Source organism: Rattus rattus, chromosome 3 (genome assembly GCF_011064425.1).
Source record: "Rattus rattus isolate New Zealand chromosome 3, Rrattus_CSIRO_v1, whole genome shotgun sequence".
Classification (NCBI taxonomy): domain Eukaryota; kingdom Metazoa; phylum Chordata; class Mammalia; order Rodentia; family Muridae; genus Rattus; species Rattus rattus.
Genome location: NC_046156.1, coordinates 14704768 through 14732582, shown reverse-complemented (window position 1 = coordinate 14732582; position 27815 = coordinate 14704768). Strand labels below are relative to the sequence as shown.

Here is a 27815-nt window from a genome sequence, read left to right as displayed (position 1 = left end):
AGGGGGGGGGAGCTTCTTCCTCTTGGAGTCCAGTGTAATGGAAGTGACAATGCATTATATATCTATAAATATAAATATATATATATAATATGTAATACACACACACACACACACACACAATCAGAATGCCCAGTACTCCGTGATGAGTTTCTGCTCAGTACTGTGCACGATCTCACTCTCACTGTACCTCACTCTCACTGTACCCCAGCTTGGAAAAGACCAGTCTGCATACAATGGCTGGAGAGTTTCATCCAAGGGCTACTGCTCAGGCTGTCGGGAACTGGCTGGCTTCTTCTGCATCTTCCAAACAGCCCTGTGTTGGTTCCCTAGTTTATTATTTTCGCTTTCAAAAGGCAACCTGTCTTTCACTGACATCACCTGCAGGCGCCATTGACAGCATCAGGTGCTGGGAGCGTTTGGCTTTAGGCCGTGTGATTTCTCCAGTACTGGTTGGAATAGACTCAGGTATTCCCTCTGATTTTTTTTTTCTTAGAAACCGTGTTTGTAGTAAGTGCCCAGTTATTGGTATTTGAGGGATGTGACTAGGTGATATTATGGAAATAACGAGTATCCTAATGGTGTAAAAGTGTACCTGTGTTGCTCTTATAATTCTGAAAAGCTAGCACTAAATATCCATTTCTTCCCAGAGACCTTTTATTAAAGTTTTTAGTCAGAAGGCATGGCTTTATTAAGGCATAGTAAGAAAGCGTTGGAGTTAGGCCTGGCTCCCATTCTAGCTAGGTGGGTGAGGGAGGGCAATTTCATGAGGTTATTAGCGATGTAAAGCATTAGTTATTGGAGTCCAGTTACGAGCTTTGTAGAGTAAAGGGTGAGCTGCGGCAGTGACATGATAACCAGGGCTGGTTGTAGTAGTGGACAAGACAGTGTTAGTGTGAGTCTCGGCCTGTAGCAGTTCCTGAAAACACAGTGGCTATAGTTTTATTTATTCAGTCTTTAAAAATGAAGAAGATATAATGCCACATTCAACACTAAATGGATCCAGAGGGTTATAGAAGAAGACTAGAAACACGGCTTAGTGGGTGAAGGGTCCTTGTGTAACTGTGAGGACCAGGGTTCTGATCCCAAACACCTATGTAAGTGGAGGTAGGAAGGCATAGCGGCCTGCCTGTGATCCCCCTGCCGTGGGAGGTAGAGACAGGGCCTCTCCTCAGATCAAGCTGGCTAGCTAGACTAATCAAACCAGCAAGCTCTGGGTTCAAGTGAGAGACTCTACTTAAATATATAAGGCAGAGAAAAGACACCCAATGGTAACCTGCAGGTCTCCACACACATATGCACATACATACATGTAAACTTGCATACAAACATACACACACGGGAAAACCCAACCAGACAAAATATAAAAACTAACCCTGAGCAGTTGGGAAGGAAGCCTTCGCCAATTTCGTTAGTCTCAGTGTCTGAGCTGTTTGGTTTGTAGATCGTTGTGTGGATCGTTGTATGGTGAGTGACACAGGATATGACCACGACAGGGCCACCCAATCCACTCTCCTGGTTTTATATGTGAGAAACAGTTCAAGGTGCCCTGAGAATTTGGCTGGGTGAGCACCCAAATGAAACACTCTGGAGTCTTGATTTTTAAGACAGCTTGGAAAGTGGGAACCAGATGTGAGAGTAGCTTGCTGAGGCTTGACTTCGCTACAGTGTAGTATATGTGGGTGGGGGCGGAGCTTTGAATGAGAGTGTGCTCTGTGTGACTAGTGCAGGGGTGAAGGCATGCATTGCAGGCACGTGCACATATGTAGTATATGTGTGAAGGGGGAAGCAGGCTTGTGTACATGCATGCCTGAGTGTTGTGGGTAGGCTTCTGGTTTCTTATAAAACTCTGGTCCTAGCTGTTTTTCCCGTTTATGGCGTCTGAGAGGAAAACTTTTGCTCCTGGTGAAGAATGCCTTTGAGTCTTTAGCTTTAGGGCACTTTTGGGTTATATGAAACAAGGTCTCATATAACCAGGCTGGCCTTGAACTCACAGCAACCCTTGTGCCTTTGTCTCCTGAATGCTAGTATAATAGGAGTGGTCGTTGTGCCTAGCAGTAAGTGATTTATGAGGGAGCAAAGGTCCTGAAGGCATCCTGGAGCAAAGTCCTGGGTGTGGTGTCAACTGTCTTTTCTAGAGTCATTTGCTCTTCTCTGCCTGATGAAACAGAGAAGCACGTGACAGTTCTGTCTTTCCAAAGGCAGCTGGGGGAAACCTGGCTTTAAGGCTGCTTCTTCAGCTCAAGGTCCTGAGCATGTCCAAGCACTTGTCTTTGGAATGTTTTCTGAGTCCTAACACAGTCTTTTACTGAGTACTGCTGGTGTAGCTCAACCAGGTGGCCCTCTTCTGGGGCCCTCTGGGGCCCCTGTTGTTGACAACATTGCTCTTCTTGTGTAAATTAGGGGATGGATACTTTTTTTCTTCAGATGCTTAGAGGTGAGAATTGATAAGGATCAGAAGCCATTTTCTTTCCCTGGTAAAGGGTAAAAGCCACCATTCCTGTTTTCTTTTGTAGCTTGTTCGGTTTGGCTTAGGTAACCAACTGGTGGTGGCTTTCAAAGAAGATAACACTGTTGCTTTTAAGCACTTGTTTTTGAAAGGATTTTCTGGAGTTGATGAAGATGACTACAGCTGCAGCATATACACCCAGGAGGACGCCTACGAGAGCATCTTTTTTGCTATAAAGCAGGCAAGTGTTTTAAACAACCTACTGTAAACACTGTATAGATCTGTGACTGTGTCGTCTCAGCAAACCAGTAAACACTGCTATCTCATATAAATTTCGTATGGCCTGCAGAGACCTTTACTGTTCCTTCAGGCACTGATAGTAGAACCTGGCCATTTTAATTTTTTCTTTAGGTTTTAATCTTTCTAGGTTATTGACTTAGAACCACTGCTTTGGGGGAAATTATCTTAGAACAAAGAGTTAAGAGGTTATAAAATCAGTTTTGGTGTAGGTTTGAAACCAAATCTGAAGGTCTGTGGTGGTCTGAAATGTAATATTATAGCACTAACAATCCTAGCTAGATATTGAGAACATGGGATTTGATACTCTGTGAAGTTGGTAGGCATGAAGAGAACATTTAGGGGTAGTGTCCCCCCTTTCATTAATTCAATAAATACTTGTGTTCCTTGTGTTTTGCAAGCACCACACATTGATGAGGTAGCATGGAATAGAAAGATGAGATCATGGCCTGTCTAGAAGAGAAAGCTAAATAAATGAAGAGAAATAAGATGAGTAGTATTGAAGGCTGGCTCCTTAAATGTCAGAGCACCCAAAACATGCTATTAAGCACAGCTGAATTTCTTGCTGGCAGCGATAAGGAAGAAATGGTGCCTTGGGTAGGGTGGGAGTCATATGGAGGAACCTTGGTTAAAACTGGGTGAAGACCATGTTGTGATAGTTTAGGATTGGTGAACACAGCATGTGAAGGCTGTGGGAGAAGTGACAGAGTCTTGAAATTCTTGTAAGACTAAAATTTTTAATTGTTAGCCAAGTAGATAAGATTTCGTTTTATTGAGACAGGGTCTCATTATATAGCCCTGGTTGGCCTAGAACTTACTACATAGAGATCCACCTGCTTTTGCCTCCTGAGTGCTGGGATTAAAGGCCTGGTCCACCATACTTAGTTTTTTTTGTTGTTTTGTTTTGTTTTTTGTAATATTCTTGAAACTGTTAGTAGTTATAACATTTCTGTAATATAGTAAATGTTTCTTAGTGAAGTCATAGAAATGAAGACAGAGTCTAGTGAGGCCCTATTAGTGAAGGAGCCAGAGCAGAACTGTGCTAATGTAAGAGTATTAGTCATGTGAGCGTGATCTGTGACATGTGGATGTTTCAAGGCCTCAGTGAACCAAGGAAGGAGATGGGGGAACTTCTGCTATGAGAAGGATGTCTGCAGTTTCCTAAGTTTCTAATTTTCACTAGCTGTTTTTTTTGTTTTGTTTTAACTGACACATAATTAATTGTGTTATAATGATTAGGTACAAAGTGAAGTTGTGGTATCTGTTAACAAATTTCATGAGCTCAGTGGAGTCTCACTTGGGAGGAGCTAAGTCAAACGGTCGTGGTGACGTTTGACCAAGATTCGAAGGTGTGAACCTAGCAGATAGAGATGGAGTTCCAGGAAGAGGGAACTAACCAACCAGAAGTAGAAAAATGTCCTCAGGCCCTGGAAACTGCCTGGAGGCCAGTTGGGTTTTATAGGTAGAACCAAGGGGGACTGTTGTGAGATAAAGTCTTAGAGAGAAGTGAGCCCTTGGTTTTGGCTGGGAGGAGTTGGCAATGTCCCCACAGGATATTGGTTTGGTATAGAGTTCTGTGAGTCCCTGTTCAACTAAAGAAAACATAGCCTTTGTGCTGTGTGAAGCTGGTCACTGCTCCCCAAAAGCATTGCATAAGCAATAAAAGCAGGTAGAAGCCACTCCATGTGGTGCGATTTATGGCTTTTGAAGAACCCGTGTGTTTATTTAACTACAATTTAACTGTGTTTTTAAAAACAGTATCTCCATCTAAAGAACATTTCCCTGGCCACCCTTGATTATGGAAAAAGTGAAGACAATAGAACTGGCTTGAGATTCTGTAAGCAGCACTACAAGAGCGGGGCCATGTTTTCTTCTAACGAGACCCTGAACATTGACAGTGACATTGAGACAGGTAACTCCAGTGACCATTTCACCATGTGACTTTGCCATTTCCTGTGATGAGCAAAATGGCCCCCATGTGCTAGCAACTCAGTGGAGCCCAGTGGAGCCCAGTGGAGCTCAGTGGAACAGGCTCCCCTGACACAGCCTGCCATTTTCTCGGCCTCCTCCAAAGGCCTTGGCTCAGGAAATCACGTGCTTCCTGGGAAGGGAGCTGGGAAGGGACCACTGTTTCTCTTTGTCATATCACTTTGGTACATTTTAAAATTCTGCAGTAAGTGCTCTTAGCCATAGACACTTTTGCCCATGTTCCAGAATCACAATTGTGACCATGTCATCAGGTTTGTTCCTTGTCATTGGGTGACCAAAGCTAAACCCAATTTGTCTTTCAAGCGCCTGGTAGTTCAGGAGGAGAGGTCCTAGGAATGGGGTGGGCTTTAGTTAAATGATGGCGTCGTAAAGCCTGTTCAGCCATATTTCTAATTCTGATCTTGAGGTCTTTTGGTAACACAAGAAGACCCCTCACAGAATGGAGATTTCATGTGTTTCCTTGAACTGGCTGTTCAGAACCCATGTGTGAACAAGTGTGTTCTGGGCTCTGGCTCCTGAAAGTAGTCACTAAGTGGGGTTGCCCCATGCAGTGTCTGACTACCAGGCGGCCATTAGAGACCATGTTGAGAGGGGAATCCGCCACCACTGAAACGTTCCTGGTCTTCATGCCCTGTAGCCTTGCCCACCTGAGACCGGCGTAGTAGTTGTATGGCTTTTCCTAGGAGATGTGAAGGAGTTTATATTCATCCCAGATAGGGCACCAATGATAGACCAGAGAACTGACTCCAGCCACCAGCTCAGTGAACCAATGAGTTGGTCAGGGTTGCTTACAGGCCAAAGTCAGTATCAATGGTCAGGGCAGATGATCAGGACTGAAAAGCAGGTTTTATTTATTTCCCAGTGGTGACTTTGTTCATTTTCTTTCTAAAGGTATATGGAATATTTTAGAGTAGATGGAGAGAGGTTGACCAGGAATTTGATCTTAAGAGAGATTACCTAACTGTATTCATTGCATTCTTTTACCTTATTAATTATAACCCGTCAAAAGAATCTGTCAGCTCATTGAAAGGTATGAAGGTTTTTTTTTAAAAAACACCTGATACTTAGTTTTCTTGCAGACACTAGAGAAAGCCTGGGAGTGAGGTAAATGTGGGTTGATTTTACTCAGGCCTCCAGATGGTGTAATGTGGTTACATTTGATCCCCTTGGGGTGTGCTTGCAGTTAAGGAGATGCTGCCCTGTCTTAGCCACTGTCAAATGTGACATTCCCTTTGCTACATATTAAATCATATGGCTTGCAAATGCAACATGCCCTTTGCTACATATTAAATCATCCTTCAGTATTCAAATGCAAACAACTGGTCTGGCCTGCCACCCAGTGGGCTGAAACTCAACATGCAAAACTGCTTGTGTAGACCAAGTTGAGTTTGTTTCTTGTTTATCAATGGACACTTAATTATCTGTGAATTAGATCCGAGGCTAGCCCACCAAGTGAGTTAGCTACATAGGTAGTCGTTGGCATTGAGGGCATAGAAGGATCATGCTCTCTGCAGTTCAAGGAAAAGTCAAGGGGCTTCCTTCAGTGTAAGGTCAACCCGTGCAGGTCTACCTCATTAGCAGACTTCTGCTAAACTATGCCAGAAAAGGAATCTAAAACCAAGAAGAAGGGCCAGTCTTGGTGTAACATGGAGGCAAGAATGGGTGGGTCTACATCTTGATAGCAGATAATTGTGCAACCATAGAAAAGTTTCTTGACCTCCTTGCTTCAGTTTCTTCACCTATAACATGGCACCAGCACTGCCTGCCTCTCACGTTTGCACTGAGGATTAAAGAGAGCAATTCATTAACCAGAGAACGTACAGGGCCATAGCACATTGCCCATAGCACCCTGTTTTGTGGAATTGTCCATTCAGTTCTGTGCCCCTGTTTTTGGCCCAGGATAGCACATTTTTATTAAGCCCCTCATATCTTAAGTGATACTGAAGCAAATAAGGAGTCGATGTTAGGAAAGCGTAGCGATCCAGAGAACCCATTGGAAGCCAGCTTGCTCTAGGTCCAGACCTCTCCACACCAGAGACAGCATAGCAGACGAAGACGTAGCATGGGCTTCACACCGGTCTCCGTCTCCACGGCCTTGCCAATGCTTGCCTCTGGACCTCCTCCTCCTTGTCCTGTGAAGCAATGGCACAGGGCCACACTGTTCAGAGGTTAATCTTTACGGAGGGCTCCGTAGCCCTGCCTGGCCTAGAACTTGCTATGTGAGCCAAGACAAGGCTAACCTTGAACTCACAGAGCTCCTCTCACGGATGCTTCCATCCATACTCTGAGGAGCACTACAATTTATAGGAGAAGACCAGCCTCTGCTGTGCATTTAGTTTAATCACGACCACAGCTAGGGAAGAAATATCGCACAGGTGACATGTCCTTCTCAGAGCATCGTAGCAGGAGGCACCTGACGCCTGCTTCCTCTCCAGACTGGCCATGTTGACATGGTCCTTGGATGAAGGTGGTCACCTGGAGGGTGACTGTGCTCCACGTCATAATTAGTTGATATTTCCTGGCTGCCGTTTTGAGACGTTCATAGGGTCCTTCTCACCCAATGGCTGCTGGACTCATTTCAGCATCAGACTCCGGCCAGGAGTGACCGTTCCCTGTCTGTCCATTGCTCTAGACTGCACTCACCTGGACCTCCAGGTGCTCACCAAGGACCCCGAGGACTGGGCACAGGCATCGTTCTTCAGGCTGGATTTTCATCGGTAAACACAGCATCGAGTCTCAATACCCAGGAGAGGAGGCCTGGGTGGAGGGGCATGGAGACAAGGAGAGTGACGCTGACCGTTATCCCTTTTCCTGTATTTTATTTTATTTAGGCTCGTGCAAGTGGATATCTCCTTTGCCCTCAAAGGAATTGACCTACAGGCAGTTCACTCCCGAGAGGTACCAGACTGTTACCTCTTTCAGAATACGGCAAGTGTCTCTGTTTGATGTCAGCCTCTGTTCTGTTCCCTGTGGCTTTTGTAGAAGAGGATAAGCCTACTGACATTAGATGTTACTGTGCTGGAGCCGCTTCAGTGATGGTGTGGTGCCTGACGGAGAGACTGTTTCTTGTGAGGTTGGAGCCAGTCCTTTCCAACTCTCTAAAACCCTACTCCTGGGCTGGGAAGGTGGCTTGATACGGAAAGCGTGGGGATCTGAGTTCAAATCCCCAGCACCCACAGAAAACCTTCACCTTTTACACTATAGTTTTTAATCATTAAAAGAAAATTATAAACAAATCCTCCTGGTTAGCTTCAGCTGTCAGCCTGACACAGCCCATGGCGGCCTGAGGGTGTGCTCACTGAAGGATTACCCAGATCAGACTGGCTGGTGAGCATCTCGGTGGGGCACTTTCTGGGCTGCTCACTGATGCAGGAGAGGCCCTGCTCTCCTTGGACAGGTCCTGGGCTGGACCAGGAAGCCGGCTGAATGTAGCAAGCCAGTGAGCAGACTTCCTCCGTGGCATGTTCTACAGTTCCTGCTGTGACTTTATGACCTGGAATTAAAACCCCTTCCTCCCCAAGCTGCTTAAGGCCAGCGTTTCACCATAGCAACAGCAGCTGGACCAGAACCCTCATGCAGAGGCATTCTCATCCCTGCAATCTCTGTGTCAGAGTTCCATCTGGGTGCTGCTGACTTTCCCAACAACTCCCACCCGACCCCCGCCTCGCTGGACTGTAACCTCTCCGTTTCTGTCTCTAGATTACCTTCGACAACACGGCCCACAGTGGAAAAATCAAAGTCTATTTTAACAGCGAGGCCAACATAGAAGAATGTAAACACATGAACTTATCTGGGTCTCGTAAGTGTGCCATTCAGTCTGTCCTTCGTGGGTTGGAGGAAGTTTGGGGGACTTAGAGAACCCATGTGGTTGGTATGGAAGGTGGTGGGGGAGAAGTTTCAGAAACACAGCTCAAACGCCAGGCCAAGTCAGCAAGTGTTTATCGCTTCTTGAGTCGGTGGTTTGGGCGTTTGATCCTTGCAGCCGGATGGCCTGGGCTTGCATTCTGGTTCTGTGCATCATGGCTGGAGGCTTGGATCTATTGCCTGGCCTCTCTGTTTCAGAGTTTTCCTCTGCAAAGCAAGAGCAATGGCTGTATCTATTGAGGGTGTTGGTGCTGAGGGCTGGGAACAGAAGTCATCAGAGTTGCTTGTCTCCAGTGAGAAGGAAAAGCCTTAGCGAGATAGACCCATGTGACCAGATCTCTGGTGTGTTATGAGTAGGGATAGCTGAGGAGGTATGGAAGGCTTCAGCAAGAAGGGAAATGATGAATTTGACCAGGGCTCAGGGGAGTCATGAAATGACCCTTGGAGGAGGTGTGCTCTGAGCAAAGCCTCGGACCAAGCAGAAGAGTCAAGACCCCAGGGTGAACCTGAATAAACATGGGGACATCTCGGTCACCTTATGGGCCACATATTTAAATAACCTTGTTGGGTTGGGTCTGGCATCACATACCTCAGCTATGCAGGAAGACACACGGAGAATTTTGAGTTCAGGGCCAGCCTAAGCCAAAAGAGGAGGGTAAGATATGTGGATCCGGTTTTGATTATTAGTCGTCAGGGCAGTGTCACTGAAGGATGCTGGGCATGGTGAACTGGCGAGCTCCATTAAAACGAACTCACTAGGACCACATGACCAGAAAGACAAAACATGAGTCATGTGATTTTTACTCCATGGTGGCTTATTCCTTTTCAGCTGTACAATGGCTGATGATCTTGAAGTTCTCTTTTTCTTTTCTAGCTTTGGGCTCAGTCATTCCTCTTAAGGAAGCATGCTAAAATGGATTTTCTACTTCACAGCAGATAACTCAAAGAGCAGCACCAACATCGTAACCCTCACGTTCAAGCAAAGGCTGAAGCTATATGTTTGGGGGGGGGTAGTAGCCTTTGCCACATATAAACTGTGATTTGCAATAGTCACCATGAGGATCAAAGTGAACCACAGAGCTCCCGGGACAATGATTCCCTCCACACACCCCAAAATACGGATGCACAGAACAGAAGAACTCTTGCTCCCCCGTGTGGCCAACAGGGAGAAGCACATGTCTCACAGACCTAAAATGTGCGATTCCTAAGGCCCTGTCTTAGAAACTCGACCTCATCACTAGGAAAACATGCATTTAAAATAGAGCGAGGGGTTGTGAAGTTACTAAAAATCTAACTGATCTAAAATCAGTTTAAGAGATGGGTTATGCCGCTGTGTGGTGGACTGAGAGCTCTGACTGTGAGACAAAGTCAGGCGACATCTGGTGGGCTCTGGTCGCTATTGCCCAAGTATTCTGATGTTCTACTCACCCACCCAGCTTCCCGGCTGCTGCTTGCTTCCTCTTGGCACTATCCACAGTTATCCACATTTCCTCAAAACGAAAACAGGCAATGTCCAGGTTCGGCCACACCTCACCTGCATCCTGAGGGGCATTCTGATCTCCAGAACTTATATCTTATATGCTAAAGTGTATAGCCAGCCACACAAGGCTTTAGAAGGTGGACAGGGCTGTCGTGATGGGGTGTAATGGTGTTTATTTACTGCAGGACTGAGAGTTAGTAAGATCGGATAGCACTGAGTCAGAGTCCCTCAGGCAGACAGTGGTAGAGTGTCTATAAGCATCAGGTATCTGGGAGGGTGTAGTGAGTGGGGTGAGGACTGTCCCTAGTCAGAGTGGCTGGGAATAATTCTGACCCAGTGTTTTCCAAACTCAGGTTTGGGAGATGTTTCTTCAAGGCAAGATGGCTTCAATGGGGTTAAGAAATCAATGGCTACTGGATGTTGCCAGCACTTGGGAAGCTGAGGCAGGAGCATTCTCACTAGTTTGCATTCAGCATAGGTTATTGTGTTAGTTGCTTGACTGTTGCTGCCATCAAACACCATGACCAAGGCGACTTGTGAAAGGAGGAGTTTACTGGGGCTTATGGGATGAGAGTCCATCATGACAGACAGGTGTGGAGCAGACCACAGACATGGAGAACTAAGCTGAGGGCTCACACCTTAACCTACAACCAAGAAGCAGAGAGGAGGAGTGGGGGGGGGGAGAAGGCAGTGGAGGGACAGGAGGGAGGCCGTGAAATGGTATCACCTGGGCAAGTCGCAGCCATTTCCAAAGCATTTCAGAGACTCAGCAGCTGCACAGTCAAAGGCCTTCACCGGGAATGCATGAGATCGGGCGGTGGACAGTCAGACCCGGGAGGAGGAGGGGTTCAGGGGACCTACCGCACACACAGATTCAGAAAGGCAAGAACCACTATGTTCGGTTGGATGCCCGTCCGTGACCCCCGCCAGGCTCCAACACAAAGTTCTGACTAATGGTCACACAGACGGGTCACAAACCAGACCATGAATCTGAGAAGGGGATTAGGTATTGATGAGAAAGAGAAGGAGCCAAGAGGACAGAGCACGGAGGCCAGAATACATTACACAAACGTATAAAACTGCCAAGCAACAGAATTAATCAATAAAAAAGAAAAATCAGAAACTTGACCCCCAAAACAAATAATATGTGTGTGTGAAGCACTATTCTGGCCAAGTACACGTGTGTGTGGCTTGTGGACGGTCCCCCAGGCAGGGATGAGGGAGGCCGGTGTGGTCACAGTGTGGCTGGGGAGACCAGCACCAGGGGTGTGGACCGTGCAGTCTGAGAGCAGCTACACTTACAGATCTGTCCCTCTCTGTCACACTCTCCTGCCACTGTGCATTCCAAAGGAAACACGCGACTCTACTCACTCGCTCGTCCCCAGAGTTCCTTTCTTGGTGCTGACGTGCAGGAAAAGCATGTCAGACTGGTGCTCTAGAGGGACAGTGGGCCCTGAAGCTGAGGGGCTTCTCAGTGTGGCATTTAAATTTGCTCTCTTATTAATAAGGGAAACGCGTTTTCCGTGCCGTTGTGTGAAGCGACGCAGGCCACAGTGGCCTCTTCTGAATGGAGCCCAACCGGACCGCATTCTGTTGAATTCTGTTCTGCAGTAAATATTTATAAAGGACTGAAGTGCATTGATTAACACCGCCTACATTTGTAAGTGCGTGGCTCTTCCCCTCAGGGTGTGTCAGCTTCTCCGTGGACGTCTGAATGAGTGCAGTATGATACTGCTTCTGGTAGCTATCCTTTCAACAAGGGAAAAGCGGCTTTCCTTTGAATTTCCCTTCGGACTGCCATCTGCTGAAAAGCTTATTCTGCACAACTTGTGCGAGATGTGTTTAACTTTATTTGCATCCTGCCTTGCTCTGCAGTTCAGAGAAGCACCCACTACGTCCTGGTGTTTGATGTGTTTGTCATTGCGATCTGCCTGGCATCCCTTATCCTGTGCACAAGATCCATTGTTCTTGCTCTGCGGCTGAGGAAGGTAAGAAGGGCTCCTCCTCTCTCTCTCCACTCAGTCTACAGCCTGCATTAGTCTGAATCAAGGGAACTATGGATCCTGGGCTATGCCTTCCTTTCTTACTTTTCTTTACTTCCCTGAGGCACAGGAAGTAAGAAGAGGCCGTGGGGACTAGTGTGACAGGCAAGCTGGTAAAGTGCTTGCTATGCAAACATGGGGGTCTGAGTTTGAGTCCCAGCACCCACAGAAAAGAGCTAGACAGGGCTGTGAGTGCCTGTTGTCCCAGCTCTGGGGAGATGGAATGGTAGAGTCCTTGGGGCTCACTGGCCAGTCAGTCTGGCAAAATCCAGGTTCAGTGAGAGACATTGTTTAAAAACAAACAAACAAACAAACAAACAAACAAAGGTGGAGAGTGGTTGAAGACACCTGGCTTCTACATCTGGCCTCCACATGTATGTACACATACATGTGCACACATAATACATGTGCATATGAACATACAGGCACATATACACACATCCAATATTTTTTAAGATTTATTATTTATTTATTTATATGAACACATTGCAGCTGTCTTCAGACACACCAAAAGAGGTCATCAGATCCCATTACATGGTTGTGAGCCACCATGTGGTTGCTGGGATTTGAACTCAGGACCTCTGGAAGAGCAGTCAGTGTTCTTAACCACTGAGCCATCTCTCCAGCCCCTCACAGACAATCTTTAAGAAGGAAAAGGTTTTAGTCATTTTACCAGGGTCAGATAATCATTCTGCTTAAAACTGAGCTAACAAGTACAGGTTTTATGGTGATCTCTCAAGCATTTAGAAGCTCTCAGAAGAAAAATTATATTATAGGGATGATCCTAAGATCACGGGTGGGTTCCATCTTTTATCTTCAAGTCTGAATTCACTTTGACGAGGAGTGAGTTATAATGAAATACAAAATAATTAGATTTGATTTCTTAACTGGTTTAATTGTAACAAAGCACGTTTTCTCAGGAGAACTTACTGACTTCAGCTTACCTGTGTGTTACTCTAGCCTGAGGTCAGAGGTTCCCACTGGGGTTAGGGAAACGGGAAGACCCCGAAATCTGATCTTCAGAGCAGGAAACAGCCCGTGTTCTCTTTTCTTCGATCTTGATTTCCACTTTGGTTTCAAATTATTTCTTTGAGATTTATTTACTTTCATTTTATGTCTATGAGGGTTTTGCACACATGCGCGTCTGTGCACCATGTGCATCCAGGGCCCCCAGAGGGCAGGAGAGGGCATCAGATCTCCTGAAACTGGAGCTACAGTTTCGAGCTGCCATGTGGGTGCTGGGAATCGAACCCAGGTCCTCTGGAAGAACAGCCAGCGCTCTTACACTGACGTCTCTCCAGACTTTCACTTTGTAAACACCTACTTCATATCTGCCTTCCAACCCTCTGGATATTCTGAATCCAAGGTTGAGATCCCTCTCTGCCAAGTCCAGGGACAGCACTGGGGACACATTGTCCTCATCTGGACCCCAGGAGGATCCTAGTTCAAGGAGATGTCATCAGTCAGCTCGAATGAGGGCGTCATTTGCAGTATTTGGAACACACTCTGGGATATCGCTGTTGGAGGGGCAGCGGATGTGCTTGGTGTTTGGGTTAATTTGGCAGATGCTCAAATGCTTGCTTACACAGGAGTCGACAACGCAACTTAGTCTGTGGCACTGTGTCTCCCTGTGAGGTAGGTCTGCCATCTTGGAACTGTTCGCTCTTGCCTTCTGCCTCCAGAGGGCAGTGTCATTTGTAAGACGTGCTTTTTAAATGTTTGTGGTAGAGATTTCTAAACTTCTTCCTGGAGAAGTACAAACAACACGTGTGTGATGCTGACCGGTGGGAGTTCATCAATGGATGGTACGTCCTGGTCACTATCAGCGACCTCATGACAATAATTGGATCCATATTGAAGATGGAAATCAAAGCCAAGGTAAGGGGCATCTAAAACCGTATATTCTCCCGGATGACCCCAGGTGCTGTAAGGCACGGATTTCTCTGGGGACTACCCTGCGTCTCACGTTTTCTCCTTCCTCTCACCTGCGGCACGCACGAGGCTGCTTCTCGCTCTTCCCCAGGAGGCTGTGCTGTGGAAGGTGACTCCCTGTGGGAATGCGTGATAGCATCATTTGAATGGGGATTGAGTTTGGGGCGACTGAGGGATGGGCTTCGTATTTATTTTCTGATGTCTCTATTTACTCGTGTAAGTTGCAAAGGAAGCAGCTGGTACACAGGGCAGACATTTCTCCTAAACACACCTGCGGGGTCAGTGTCAGGTGTGTGTGTGTGTGTGTGTGTGTGTGTGTGTGTGTGTGTGTGTGTGTGTGTGTGTGTGTGTGTGTGTGTGTGTGTGTGTGTGTGTGTGTGTGTGTGTGTGTGTGTGTGTGTGTGTGTGTGTGTGTGTGTGTGTGTGTGTGTGTGTGTGTGTGTGTGTGTGTGTGTGTGTGTGTGTGTGTGTGTGTGTGTGTGTGTGTGTGTGTGTGTGTGTGTGTGTGTGTGTGTGTGTGTGTGTGTGTGTGTGTGTGTGTGTGTGTGTGTGTGTGTGTGTGTGTGTGTGTGTGTGTGTGTGTGTGGGGGTCTGAGCACACCTGAAGGGTCAGTGGCAGGTGTGTGTGTGTGTGTGTGTGTGTGTGTATGTGGGCGGCGTCTGAGCACACCTGAAGAGACATTGGCAGGTGTGTGTGTGTGTGTGTGTGTGTATTGTGTATGTATGTGTGTGTATGTGTGTGTGTATGTGTGTGTGTGTGTGTGTGTGTGTGTGTGTGTCGTCTGAGCACACCTGAAGAGCCGTTGGCAGGTGTGCAGGCATCTCAGATGTGTGTGGTCTCCGATGGCTGAGGGATCCGCGGGTCTTGAGTGTCTACATGGTCTGAGCAGTTGTGTAAGTTGTTTGTTTTGCTCTGACAGCCGGACCGACTCCCTCAGCTGTTGTTCTCTTCGCTGTTCTCCATCAGCCTCACACAGCTGTGCTCCCCGCGGCTTCAGTGTCCCCCCCCCCATCTCTACTCCCCTCAGGCTGACTTCCTCTCTGGCCTGGCTTGTCTCAGCAGCCTTCTTGTTTGCGTCTCTGACGTTGTATCCCACAGACCCAGCCGTACAGTGTCTGTGCAGTCTTCCTGAAAGTACCCATCCTGCTGTTACCGTCCTTTCTGCCTCCCAGGATCTACTTAGGGTGAAGTGACTCCCACCTCATCATGGCCTCTAGGGTCCGCCTCTGATGGAAGTCTCTGGCCTCCATCCTAGCTCTAACACTACCATTCCACATACCAGATCTCAGCCTTGGGGACGCGTTCTGACCCTGTCCATAAGCCTGTAGACTTCTCTCCAGCTCGTGCTGTGTGTCCAGCTTCGCTCCGGGCCATACCCACGGGAGGGCCTCTGTGACAAGTGGCCAGCGTGTCTCTCATTGAATCCAGCATATTGTAGTAAATGGCTGTTTGTCTCTTCGATGAAGCCTAGAATCTCTTGAGAGCAGGAAATATGTCTGTAAATCACACTGGAGTTTGCTTCCGAAAGTCGCTGGACTGTATTGCTTGTTCTTTGCCAAATACCGGGCCCTTTCATGCCTAGGTCAGTGATAAATGCAAGTCCTATTTCAGAATAAGTTCACGATTAAAATGCTAAAATAAAATAAAAACCAAATATTTGAAACTTTCCTCTTCTTTCTTCCCCTCCCCATCCTCCTCCCTTCCTCCTTCCCCTCTTCCCCCTCCCCCCTCCTCCTTCTCCCCCATTTTTGTTTTGAAACAGGATCTCACTCTGGCTACATAGTCCAGTCTGGCTTAGAACTTACTATATAGTCTAGGCTGGCCTTGGAAATGCATGTTGAATCTGTAGTCTCAGCCTCGCAAATGCAGGGGTGGCAGACACAGGCAGGGGAGACTCGGTTCTTCTCATCGTTAAAGGGGCCCGGGGTGCCCGTCTCAGTGGTGCTTTCTTTTCCTTCCTCAGAACCTCACAAACTATGACCTGTGCAGCATCCTGCTCGGGACGTCGACGCTCCTTGTCTGGGTTGGAGTCATCCGATATCTGGGTTACTTTCAGACGTACAATGTAAGCTCCCAGAAGCGCCATGGTGATTGACACGGGCTCCGCCTCCGGGTTCTGCTGGATGGTTTCCGACCTCTGACCTCCGACCTCCGACCTCCGAGCTTTCCACCCCTTTGTCTTCCAGGCGCTCATTTTAACCATGCAGGCCTCCCTGCCCAAAGTCCTCCGGTTCAGCGCTTGCGCCGGTTTGATCTACCTGGGGTACACGTTCTGCGGCTGGATTGTCTTAGGACCGTACCACGAGAAGGTGTGTAGCCCCAGTTCTTTCTGTATCCTGGCGGGCACGTGGGGCCCTTTACCTGGGTCTCCAGCACTTACCTCTGCCTCTCTTCTCCAGCCGCACCCTCCATGTCAGTACCCGGAAGGTTTCTTTTTCTGTTTCTCTGTTTTCTCCTTTTGGGGATGTTCAACTGACATCAGGATGTGGGAACCAGAGCACCTCTCAGAGAAGTCTGAGCCTGGCTGAGGATTTGATGCACCCCATCAGCTCATTAGCAGTGAACCATGTTTACCTGTGGGATCGCTGTTAGCAGGCTTTAAAAAACAAAGTAAGGGAATTATGACAGAGTTGCTCTAGTGTGAAGTGTTAGGGCCTCCGTCCATATTGGCTGAGTGCAACAGAGGACAGTAACAGCCCTGCCTGCAGTGAGCACTTCATCTGTCTTGACGTGCGTGCACACCCTTGAGGGTGGTTTGGACAGTCTCAGGTCTGTGTCTTAGCTGAGTTTCTAACTACGTTTCCTTTCCATCATTATCCTAAGTCCAGGACTGTCAAGCATATGGTCAAGCTATGGTCAATCCCAAGAGCTTTCAGGAAGTGGTGCTGTGAGTTCAAGACTAGCCTGGGCTAAATGCTATATTTTGGGCTAGCCTAGGAACAGAAGGAGACCTTGACTCAAAACCATGATATAATTGATTGGAAATGCATGAGGCCATATGCCAAGCCAAACAGTGAAAAGGGTCATTGTACCTCTCAGCATTTCTCCCCCCCGACAATTGTTCAACCCTAAATTCTGACCTTGATGTTAACCAAAATACTACGTGAGCTCACTTTGTGAGCTTTTCACAGAGTGAGTGACACACATGGCTCAGACCCTCCCTGCTGTCCTATCCAATCAAACCTCAATGTGGGACACCAGTGTTCACTGTCCGTTACATTTAATGTGTCCAAAAGCAGTCCTGATCTTATTTTCTGGAAAAACAGTACAATGAGCAAAGAGGCAGCCTCCAGCATAGCAGCCAATCCTAAGATCTTATCCATTGTCCCTGTCTCGTGTCAGTTCTTTGAAGGTGACTCATGGGTAAAGATTGCTCTTTGATATGATGACTCTAACATGGAGACCTCACTGTCTTACCAATCTTGGGAGAATTAGCACTTTTCTTCCTCTTGCTTGCCTCCTGCTCCTGGAGCAGCTTCACCTCTCTGTCACTAGAGGGCACTGTTGCACTGTGTGGAATAAATATTGGGCCCAAACAGGCTTTCATCCAACCATTGGTCCCAAGACAGCCAGACAAGTGGTCCAATGTCCTTTGTCACACGCTCTGTGCAGTTCTGTCCCAAGTCATTATTCTGAAAGGTTCGAAGTTCATACTGTTTGACGTTTACTGAATGGCTTCTATTCTTTGCCTTCTGTTAGGCCCCGTGTCCAAGTTCTTTATCTCCCTTGCTCTGTCCCTCCTCTCACTGGGATAAAATGCCTGACAGACCAACTCTTAGGGAAGAAAGGTTTATTTTAGCTCTTGGAGTCAGTGCAGAGTCATTTGGCCCCATTGCCTTAGGGCCTGTGTCCAGGTAGTGCATCGTGGCAGGAGAGGACAGAGGAGGCCTGTTTGCTGCACAGTATCCAAAAGGAAAGAGGGAAGCAGGAGGCGTTGGGTTTCAACAACCCCTTCACATATCCCCAGAGGTCTCCCATAGGCGCTGTCTCCTAAGGGTGCCCAATGGTGCTAGAGTTTGGAGACCAAGCCTTTAACATATGTGCCTTTGGGGTCATTTTGAGGTCAGAGCTACCATACCTCATCTTCTCGTCCCTGTGAGACAGTACCATCCTTAATGGAGAGTAAGAACCTTGAAGTACCAAGGCATTTTCTGCGGTCACCCAGACAGTAAATAAATCACAGCGTCACACCCGGCCTGCCAGCCTCAGTTATCACACGCTGATATCAAGAACAGCTGAGCAGCATCGAGACCAGCGTTCATTAGCACTTTTCAAATCACAGCAGCCTTGCCTGTGAAAGCCATTTCACCACTTAAATCAAACGAGCAAACGAAAGACTCCAAAGGGAAGGTGTCGGGGAAATTCTTACTTGCCGCGACCGACTGGAGCCCAAGCACCAGACTCTTTAGCTTCCTGCCTTCCTGTTACACATCTGACTTCAGCCCCAGGAACCCAAGTGTCACATCGATGCCCATTTCCAGCACTAATGGGCTTTGGCACATGCTCCTTGTAAACGCCTAGACCCAGGGAGCTAAAGGCGGCCGATCAGCTTCCACACCGCACTCTGAATTATTAAGCACCTCTCTAATGTGGCTTTTACATTTCCTGTCTCCAGGGGACTTTTTTTTTTACTGTGATGCATGAATAATAGTTTTATATTATCTCCACTTTACAAATAAGAGGAACAAGCCACCGATAAACCATTGCGCTTTGCTGAAGCCACGGCCAAGGTTGTGAGATTTCCAAGGCGTCCACTCTTGCCCAGACACTTTGCTTATTCATGGTGATCCAGCTAAAACATTCTACCTATCCAAAGAGAGTCTCGCTACCTGCCTTCCAACCATATCTGAAGTCATTTGGACCTAAGCGATTGCAGGCTGTATCTGCATTTAAGCGAGAGGTCTTTTGGCTCACCTACAAGCATCATTTGTGACATAAATGCTTGTTCTGTTCTGTGATTTCATACAACCACCAGGACTTTTTAATGGAACTGCCCATTGGCTGTTTATGAGCAGTCTCTGTGCACACAGCGGAGTTCCTAGAAAGCAGAGACGGTGGTTCATTCCTCATCTTGTTTTTGGTGCCCACCCTGGTGCCTGGAACGTGTCAAGTGTTCATCGACTTTGCCGGCGAGAGCCAGTTGGTCTACCTTTCAGGGTGTGAGAGCTAACCTGCCCAGACGGAGCGTCACTTCAGAGACACATCCATAGGCATTAACATTTGGGCATTTCCAGAAAGTTCTAACAGAGGACTCATCCTGGATGTCAGTGGCACCACATAAGGGCTCAGAGTCTGGAATGAATATAAAGGGGAAAAAGAAGTGCTCCAGGAGAAGCCCTGATGCTGGTTCTTCTCCCACTGAGATGCAAGCAGGTGGCTGTCGAACACTTCCACTGCCCCACCTTCCTGACATGATAAATTGTATATCTGACCCATCCCCCACCAAAAAATAACCTGTGAGGAAGATAAATCCTCCTTCCTTGCTAGGTATTTGTTCATAATGACAAGAAAACCAGCTGGACACAGGGTCTTGCTGTGCCTAAGGGCTAGCCCATGTGCTGTCCAACTGAAGACATTTTAGCACCTGCTCATTGGCTTCTCTTATGCTCGTGTGTTAGATTTTGACCAGTAAAACAACTTTCATTGTAGTCTATTCTTGTGGTAGAAAAACGACCCAGTATGCAATAGTTACTTTATTAGGTCTTTGCTATAATCTGGTGGGCTAGACTAGGTCTGATTTGTACACAGGAGGGAGAGGTATAATGGCTATGCATACGTTAAGGTTGAGCGGGCACTGTGTCTATACTGAGCGTGCTTGCATAGGGAGCTAAGGCATAGATCTGATAGGTACTGACCATCGAGCTATCTGAATTTCTGAAACAGGAAGCACAAAGTGTTAGAGGCCTTGGAATGAAAGAACCGATGAGCTCCACGATGCTGTTAGAATTTCACTGGCATCCAGAGAAGTCAACTTTAGCCTTATTATTGTCTCAAGCTGGCGATAGCAAGGGATATGACAGAACTTCCTGTCTGTTAAGTGGTCTGTATACTTGATGTTAAGAGAGCTGCTCAACTGGATGCTTCCTGCAAGACTCCAAGGAAAGCAATGTTAGTCCCATTCTGCAGAGCTGACTTTTCCAGGGCTTGAGAGTGATCACTGTTTGGAACATTTTCTCCTACCCGTATCTGGCCCTGCTCCATCTAGTGCTAAGACAAGTATACGATGTAACATTCGCTCTGCAGCTGAGGTGTAGAAATGCATTTGGGGGCAGTTAAAAGACAGCCCTACCACGTTGTTCTTCAGTGCTCTGGCTGATAATATAGCAAGAGCTGCAGCTGACAGAGCATCTTATTCCCAAGTAGACATTAACTTAGCTCTTGAATGTTGACTTTGATGCAGAGGGAAAGGAAGAATACGTGAGAGGAAGAGACCAGATTCTACCAGGGAAATGTACGATGGGAAGATATTAATATCGACAAGAGGCAACCACGAGGTGACATGGAAGAAGGACTTATTGGAACCTTCTGTGTTCCTGTTTTCAGTTTTATGGCCATACACAAGAGAAATGGCTTTAAAGCTGTCTTTGTGAGACTTAGGCTTGTTTCAGTTTGGATTGCAAGGTAAAGAGACCAGCATGCCAAAGACCCTCCCCAACACACACACATACACACACACAAGTTTCTGTAATGACATCAGAAAGGAAGAGAGAGAGTGGCTCACATCACAAAGCACTGGGGTTTTGGAGGACCAAAGAGTGGGGAGACGACTGGCCGTGCCAGCATAGACTTGATATTCTCAGTCATGTTGGTGTAGATGTTTCTGTTGGGTGGAGGTTGAATTCAGTTAGAGGAACAGAGGAATTTAGAAGCAGAGCCCTTTTCTTGGATAGGGAAAAGAGAGGTTCACTTTGTTACCTGTAATGTGACAGCAGCTCCCTCCTCCCCCATGACAACATCCCAGATGCTTATCTAAGCATCTATTCATAGTCATCTACTGCCTAAACCCCTGGCTCCAAAGATCCATTGTTTATTAATGGCATACAGTTGGTTTGAGTGGGGATGGAGGCAGTTTGATGACTCTCCAGAGCCAGGATGACTGACTGTGGGGTCTAGCGATACTGTGTGTCAGCATTGGGCCAGTGCTGACACACAGTATCGTAATGTCCCAGTTCCCACCTGGTGCCTCAGATACATTGTATCTAAAATGCCAATTAGTAGCCTATGGATAGTAATTTTTCTCGTGGCAGCCACAGAATAGCTAACGAAAGAAACTAAAGGAAGGATTTGCTTTGGCTTACAGTTTGAGGTACATCCCGCCATGCTGGGGACGCCATCATGGTGAGACCATGAGGTCGCTGGTCACATGGCATCCACAGTCAGGAAGCAGACAGAGACAGATGCTGGTGCTCAGCTCTCTCTTTCCTTTTTAATAAGCCTGGGATATTAGTCAGCACAGGAAATGTTGCTACCTACATATAGGGTGTATCTTTCCACTTAAGTTTAACTAGAAATTCCTCAGACACCTGCCAGGGACGTGGCAGGATTCTGTGTAGTTCTGGAGCAGCTCAAGTCAACAATAAGGATTAACCATCGCAGGACCCCTCGTAGCCTTCATGAAGATATACTTTCTCCAGAGTCTCTCTTTTTTTTTTTTTTTTTTTCTGTCTAGGACTTTCTGCCTCACTTGGACTCCTGATGTCACTTCTGACTGGCATCTGCCCTTGGGCTATCCTGCTATAGGAGAACTCCAACATGCTTTTAGTTTTTAAAGACGTATGTGTCAAATCCCATTGCTCCCATGGCTGAGATGTCACTCAAGTCTGCTTGTGAGCTGGACCGAACCTGCTGTATGCTCCAGTCTCAATAAGGCACTGGGCAATTCAGCACAGATGTCTCTCATCACATTGCTATGTCTCAGAATCACAATTTCCCGTAGTCACTGAATACAACCTTTTCCTCCCTTTGTTGAGAACTAGTTTGGAGTATCATTGAGCCTGTATGTCTCACCCCAACTCGGACACAGGCCTTGAGATCTGTCTTAGCGGTGGCCTGTCTTTGGGGGTGGGAAGTACCTGGGAAAATGCTCTCATCATATGGTTGGGAAGTCTCTGGCATAGCCTTTAGAAAAATCTTATGTTGTGTTGAGTCTCAACCATTTCCAAATGTTGCTGGCTGTAGTATAGAGACATCATAGTTCTTCTAAAGACAGGAACAGCTCAAAGGAAACAAGCTCCCTGCTGCCCCCTGCTGCCCCCTGCTGCCCCCTGCTGCCCCCTGCTGTTCCCTGCTGCTCCCTCACAGCTCCCTGCTGTCCCCACTGCTCCCTGCAGCTTCCTGCAGCCCCTTGCAGCTTCCTCTGGGGCTCAGCCTCAGGGTTCCTTTACGTTTCCCCTTGCAGTTTGAAAACCTGAACATCGTTGCCGAATGCCTGTTTTCTCTGGTCAACGGCGATGACATGTTTGCCACGTTTGCTCAGATCCAGCAGAAGAGCCTCCTGGTGTGGCTCTTCAGCCGTCTCTACTTGTACTCCTTCATCAGCCTCTTCATCTACATGGTCCTCAGTCTTTTCATCGCGCTCATCACCGATTCGTACCACACCATTAAGGTAAGTCACGCCCGATGTTTGCTGCAGAGAAGCATCATAAACTCGGTGTGCATTTGAGCACCAGAAAAGGCTGTAATCTTATTGAAATACAATTTTGTCCTTCTTGTAAAAATTTTTAGAAAATACCACCACCCCCCTTTTTTGTCCTGGTGGCTAATTTTAAATATGCACTTGTCTTAGTCAGAGTTTCAATTGCTGTGATGAGAAGACACCATGACCAAAGCAAGTTGGGGACATGGTTTACTCAGCTTACATGTCCACATCAGAACTTATCATCCAAGGAAGTCAGGCAAGGAACCCGGAGGCAGGAGCTGATGCAGAGGCCATGAAGGGGCACTGCTTACTGGCTGGCTCGTCATGGTTTAGTCGGCCTGCTTTATTATAGAACTGAGGGCCACCAGTCTAGGGATGGCACCAGCCACACTGGGCTGGGAACCCCCATCAGTCAATCCACCATTGAGAAAATGCCCTGCAGCCAGACCTTGTGAAGTCATTTTCTCAGTTGAGGTTCCCTCACTTTAGGTAACTCCCCCTACGCCAGTCCACATAGAACTGGCCAGCACGGTACTTGAAACATTTTGCTTGCTCCCCTGGTATGGGTTGGAGGTGTTGGGAAAAAGATAGAACAGGAAAAGCTGTTTCTAATAAACTCAACAACCTGACTGCTGTTCTCGGAGCCCACGGGTGCTCCTGCCTGAATGGGTGGCTGGGACACAGGTTTCCTAGTGATGGGAGGTGATTGCCGCCCTGACCACTGAGACGTGACTGCGACAGAGCTTATATACTTGCGGTGTGCACTTTGTTACGGTGAAGGAAAGGATGGTACATCCCACGCATGCCCTCTCAGACTGGGCCTTTGTGGTTGATGGACAGCAGCTCCAAGGATGCCCACTGTCTTGGGAGCTGGTGTTAGGAAAACTACTTCAGGACCAGCACCCAAACGACTTCATGACCAGAACCATGGTGGATCCTTGGGCAGTGCCTTCTGATCAGCCGTTCTCGTACAAACTCAGAAGAAGGCTGTTCAGGGGTCAGTGTGTGAGGATCAGATTCAGGGTATGAGTGGTAGTCGACCCTCGTAGCAAGGTGTGTTGGGACAGTATTGCAGGCTCCTGACATGAAGTTGTGTCTTTGACATGGTCCAAGTTGACATAAGTGTCCTTGTATGGGGCAAGTCTGAACATTGAGAAGGATGAACTTACTAAACACGACGGGATGCTAGGGGTGTTTTCCTGTTAGGGAAAATCTACCACCTGCACCACTCTGTGGTCATCTTCCATGTAAGCAGAGAATGTAGATTACACCCCTGTAAGATTCTAGGTTGGGCAGTGTGTGGAGTGACATCTGCAGGTCTCATGATTAACACTCTAGCTTTCTGGTTTGGATGGTTTCTTTCAATTCTTTTTCAGCACACTTCTCCCTCTCCCCTGGATTGTTTTCTGGAGTTTCCCCTTCCATTGTTTTCAGTTGCCATTCCCCCCGCCACCCACACACACACTTAACTGTTCTGGGACGGACAGATTGTTCTGGGACTGACAGACTGACTCTGCATTGTTCATGGCACTCCTTAGATCTGAACTGGCACTTGGGGAGTTGCATTTCACAGAGGTGGGTTTGCTTTGTTGACCAAGAGAACCATTGCTCATGCTGCAGACAGGAGGTAACAACAGCATTGTGTGCTTCTCTAAAGAAATACCAGCAGAATGGGTTTCCTGAAACGGATCTGCAGAAATTCCTGAAGGAGAGCGGTAGCAAAGAAGGGTACGAGAAGGAGCCGTCGGCCTTGCTGCCCTGTTTCTGCTGTCTGAGGAGGTCAGTGTTGTGTCTGTAGTGGGATGGAAGTCATCCCAACTTAACTCTCTCTCTCTCTCTCTCTCTCTCTCTCTCTCTCTCTCTCTCTCTCTCTGAAATCTGCCTTTCCTCCCACACAGATTTGTTTGAGAAATAGTTTCCTGTAAACAGTGTTCCACACAATAAGGTGTTTGTAGAAAGTTCCATGACATCGCTGAAACCCTTAGTTAGGGATCTTAGGAGAGCCACAGGGGGAGGTGAACTGTGACCAGAGGCAGGAGACTGGATCTTAAGAGGACAAAGGAAGAGGTCAGAGTGCATGTTCTAGAAGTGGACCTCCAGGCACGTCAAAGGCATTTTCTTCCCAGGATGTGGAGCAAATCAGCTCCTTGAACAGATAGCACATGAGGGAGAGGAAGCTGTTGGTGTCTGTCCCACATACTTTCCTATTGCTGTGACAAAGCACCAAGATAAAAGCAACAACAATAACAGAAAAGAGTTTATTGGGGTTTTTACAGTTTCAGGGGGTGAGTCCTTGACCATCATGGCGGGAGCATGGCAGCAGGCAGGCAAGCATGATGTTGGAGCAGTAGCTGAGGGCTCACCATTCTGATCTACAAGCATAAGGCAGAGAGATAGCTAACTGGGAATGCACGTGCTTTTGGAACCTCAAAGCTTACTCCAAAGTAAAAACATTAACAAGCCACACCTCCTAATCCTTCCCAAATAGTTCCACCAACCAGGGACTAAGTATTCAAATATATGAGCCTAGAGGGACCATTCTCATTCAAACCACCACAGTGTTCTTGGTTAAAGGCACACATCAACATCATTGCTTGCAGGGAAACGACCTGATTCTCAGTGACCAGGGTGTGCTACACAGCTGTATGGGGACCAGAATGAAGGTCACATGGACTTGGTTTTCTCAAACGTACTCAGATTTGTTTTCATTTGGGTCAGGGCTGGAAAATTTTCAAGTATTCCTTGCCCCTGTTTTCTGAGGATTCTATAAATCCAATTCCCAAAGGAAGCTGGGAGATCATAGCTACTTAGGCTCATGTGATGAGTTTTCTGTCTGTCGACTCACACTGCATCTTGAGATTTGCAAGATGAGTGAGCACATCCGAAGAATGTCTAGTGAATATGAGATGAGGTCTTTGGAGACATTTTCGAAATTGCATTTCATCCTCTCAGAGCATGAAACTATTGCTGTGGATGCCAGGATAAAGGAAAATTAATTTTCTTAATTGACAGCTGCCTCTTAAGACGTGGGAAGGGTAACGCAGGTCTCTTGGGGCCACCGTGGCATCGTGTCGGTATTATATTAATGGCTTTTCTGGCTGTCGTGACAAATACCTGATGGTGAACTACTTAAGGAAGGAAGGGATTACAGCAGCTCAGGGTCTGAGCAAGTAAAGCCCGGTGACCAGAGCATGTGGCAGCTGGTCACGAGGGGCACAGGGAAGAAGCAGAAGATGACGAAGGTTGATTCTCAGCTTTCATTCACTCCAAGTCAGGGCTGCCCACCTTCCAGAGTTCTCCCTTCTCAGATAAACATCTCTAGAAACACCCTCAACTGGGTACCCAGGCATAGAGTCTATGCCTCCTCTCAACCCCTTGATGGCCACAGGGTGAGCCTCATGGCCTCAGATTCCTCTTCCCAGCCTGACATGAAAGGGCTCTTTGGAGATAAAGGTTTGGCTGGGCAGATATGAGTTGTCAAACCACCTCTGCTATGAAGAAAGGCGTCTGGCCCTTGTAGCCACTGATCAGCTCTGATAGAGCAGGGTCCTGAGAGACAATGGTTGCTTATGGGTTGTTTCCGGGGCCTCCATCCATGCCTCAAAGTCCGTACATTTCCCTTCCTCAGTTTTCTTCCTCTTTCACATTTTGCTAACATGAGCTATGTGTGTCTGGAATAGAGTGTATTCTAGTCTTTTTGTAAAGATTTTGGGGAGTCCAGGTGGGCTATAGCTCAGGGGTAGAAGAGTTGCCTAGACTGGGCAGGGCCCTCCTATCTGAATAATAGAATAATAAGTAAGCCCTGTCAATGTCAGATGTGGCGATGCTTGTATTCTAGGAAGGGAAGCAGAGGGATCAGGAATTCAAGGTCATCCTTAGCTACATAGTTTGAGATACATGAGACCCTGTCTAAAACAACAACAACAGCAACAACAACAACAACAACAGCAACAATAACAACAACAACAGCATCAACGATGCAAGGCTATCCAAACAAAACTTCTAAAATCGGTGTTCTCTTTTTCCTTCATCCCCTTCTCTGTTACAGGAGAGGAAGTGATGACCACTTGGTTCTCGTTGACTAAAGCCCTTGGCTAATGCCCATCAAGTCCACACCTCTTCATGCTGTGGTTGTGCGGAGAGGCCCAGAGGCAACAGCAGTTCACTCAAAGGTTGTCCTACTAAGTTGTGGATCCAGAAGGAGGGGTGTCCGTGAGCTGTTGACGGGACTGACATACCAAAGTTACTTTTTATAAACACAGAGTGTGAAGAGTAGGCCTCTCCTGGGAGGTAATGCGAGGGCCATGTGACAATGAAATTCAGCAGGAGTCTGGTCATTTGTGCCATCATAATGTTGAGAGGTTAAAAAAAGTATTCCCTTTTCTGAGTGTGTAAGCAATATTTAAACCCTGGTCAAGGTGTATGTTTATTGCCAGGAAAAGATTCATTTCAAAACGTGATCCTTAGATTTAAAGACAGTCATTAATTCATGGTCCACATAGAACTAAATTTGGCTTCAATACCAAATTAAGACTTGAAACTGGAGAACTGATAAGCCATGTAAGGCTCGCACTCAAACACTAGCAGGCAGATATCTAGAACTCAGATCATGGCTGGTTGTACTGTGAGCTTCTTCAGCAGGCATGACATGCAGTGTCCGTTAGCACAGTCAGCGGGATGAGAGAGCGCCTGGCTGCCCCCTCAGGCAAGCTTCCCCGCCCTGTGCATGTGATGAGTGAGTGGCCCTAAACTTGGCGTGGCCATCTATTTCATGAGTCAGCTCCACTGTGGTGGGGCTTTGCCCTTGTCATGGAAGGAAATGTGGATTTTTTTCCTTGAATAAATTTATTTTCGTGATGCTGCCTTGTACTACTATCGTGTTAAAATGTGCTGTCTACCGAGTGAGAGTTCCATATCACATCATCCTTCTTAACTTTCTCTACACCAGAGAGCTGTCGTTTTTAATCAAGTGGTGAAGGGGCTATGGGGGTTGGTCCATGGATGCTATTTAATAAAGATTCGTGCTAATGATAAGAGAGTAAGATCATTACGTCATAGCTGAACTATCGGGGGTTACGAGGTGCAGAGTGAGATCTGAGTTAGCATCTCGGAGCAGCTCCTGCCTG

General features: G+C 47.2%; 1 protein-coding gene across 1 annotated transcript in view; it reads left to right on the top strand.

Moving 5' to 3' along the window:
- Mcoln2 (mucolipin 2) overlaps positions 1–26774 on the top strand; it is a 47155-nt gene extending 20381 nt beyond the window's left edge. The window contains exons 3-14 of the mRNA XM_032896549.1: positions 2514–2687; positions 4502–4655; positions 7365–7449; positions 7564–7660; positions 8432–8531; positions 11952–12064; positions 13847–13996; positions 16015–16116; positions 16238–16360; positions 22450–22656; positions 24347–24468; positions 26738–26774. Of these exons, the coding sequence (XP_032752440.1) occupies positions 2514–2687; positions 4502–4655; positions 7365–7449; positions 7564–7660; positions 8432–8531; positions 11952–12064; positions 13847–13996; positions 16015–16116; positions 16238–16360; positions 22450–22656; positions 24347–24468; positions 26738–26774 (1464 nt within the window). The remainder of the gene's footprint in view (positions 1–2513; positions 2688–4501; positions 4656–7364; positions 7450–7563; positions 7661–8431; positions 8532–11951; positions 12065–13846; positions 13997–16014; positions 16117–16237; positions 16361–22449; positions 22657–24346; positions 24469–26737) is intronic.
- Positions 26775–27815: the final 1041 nt, after the last annotated feature.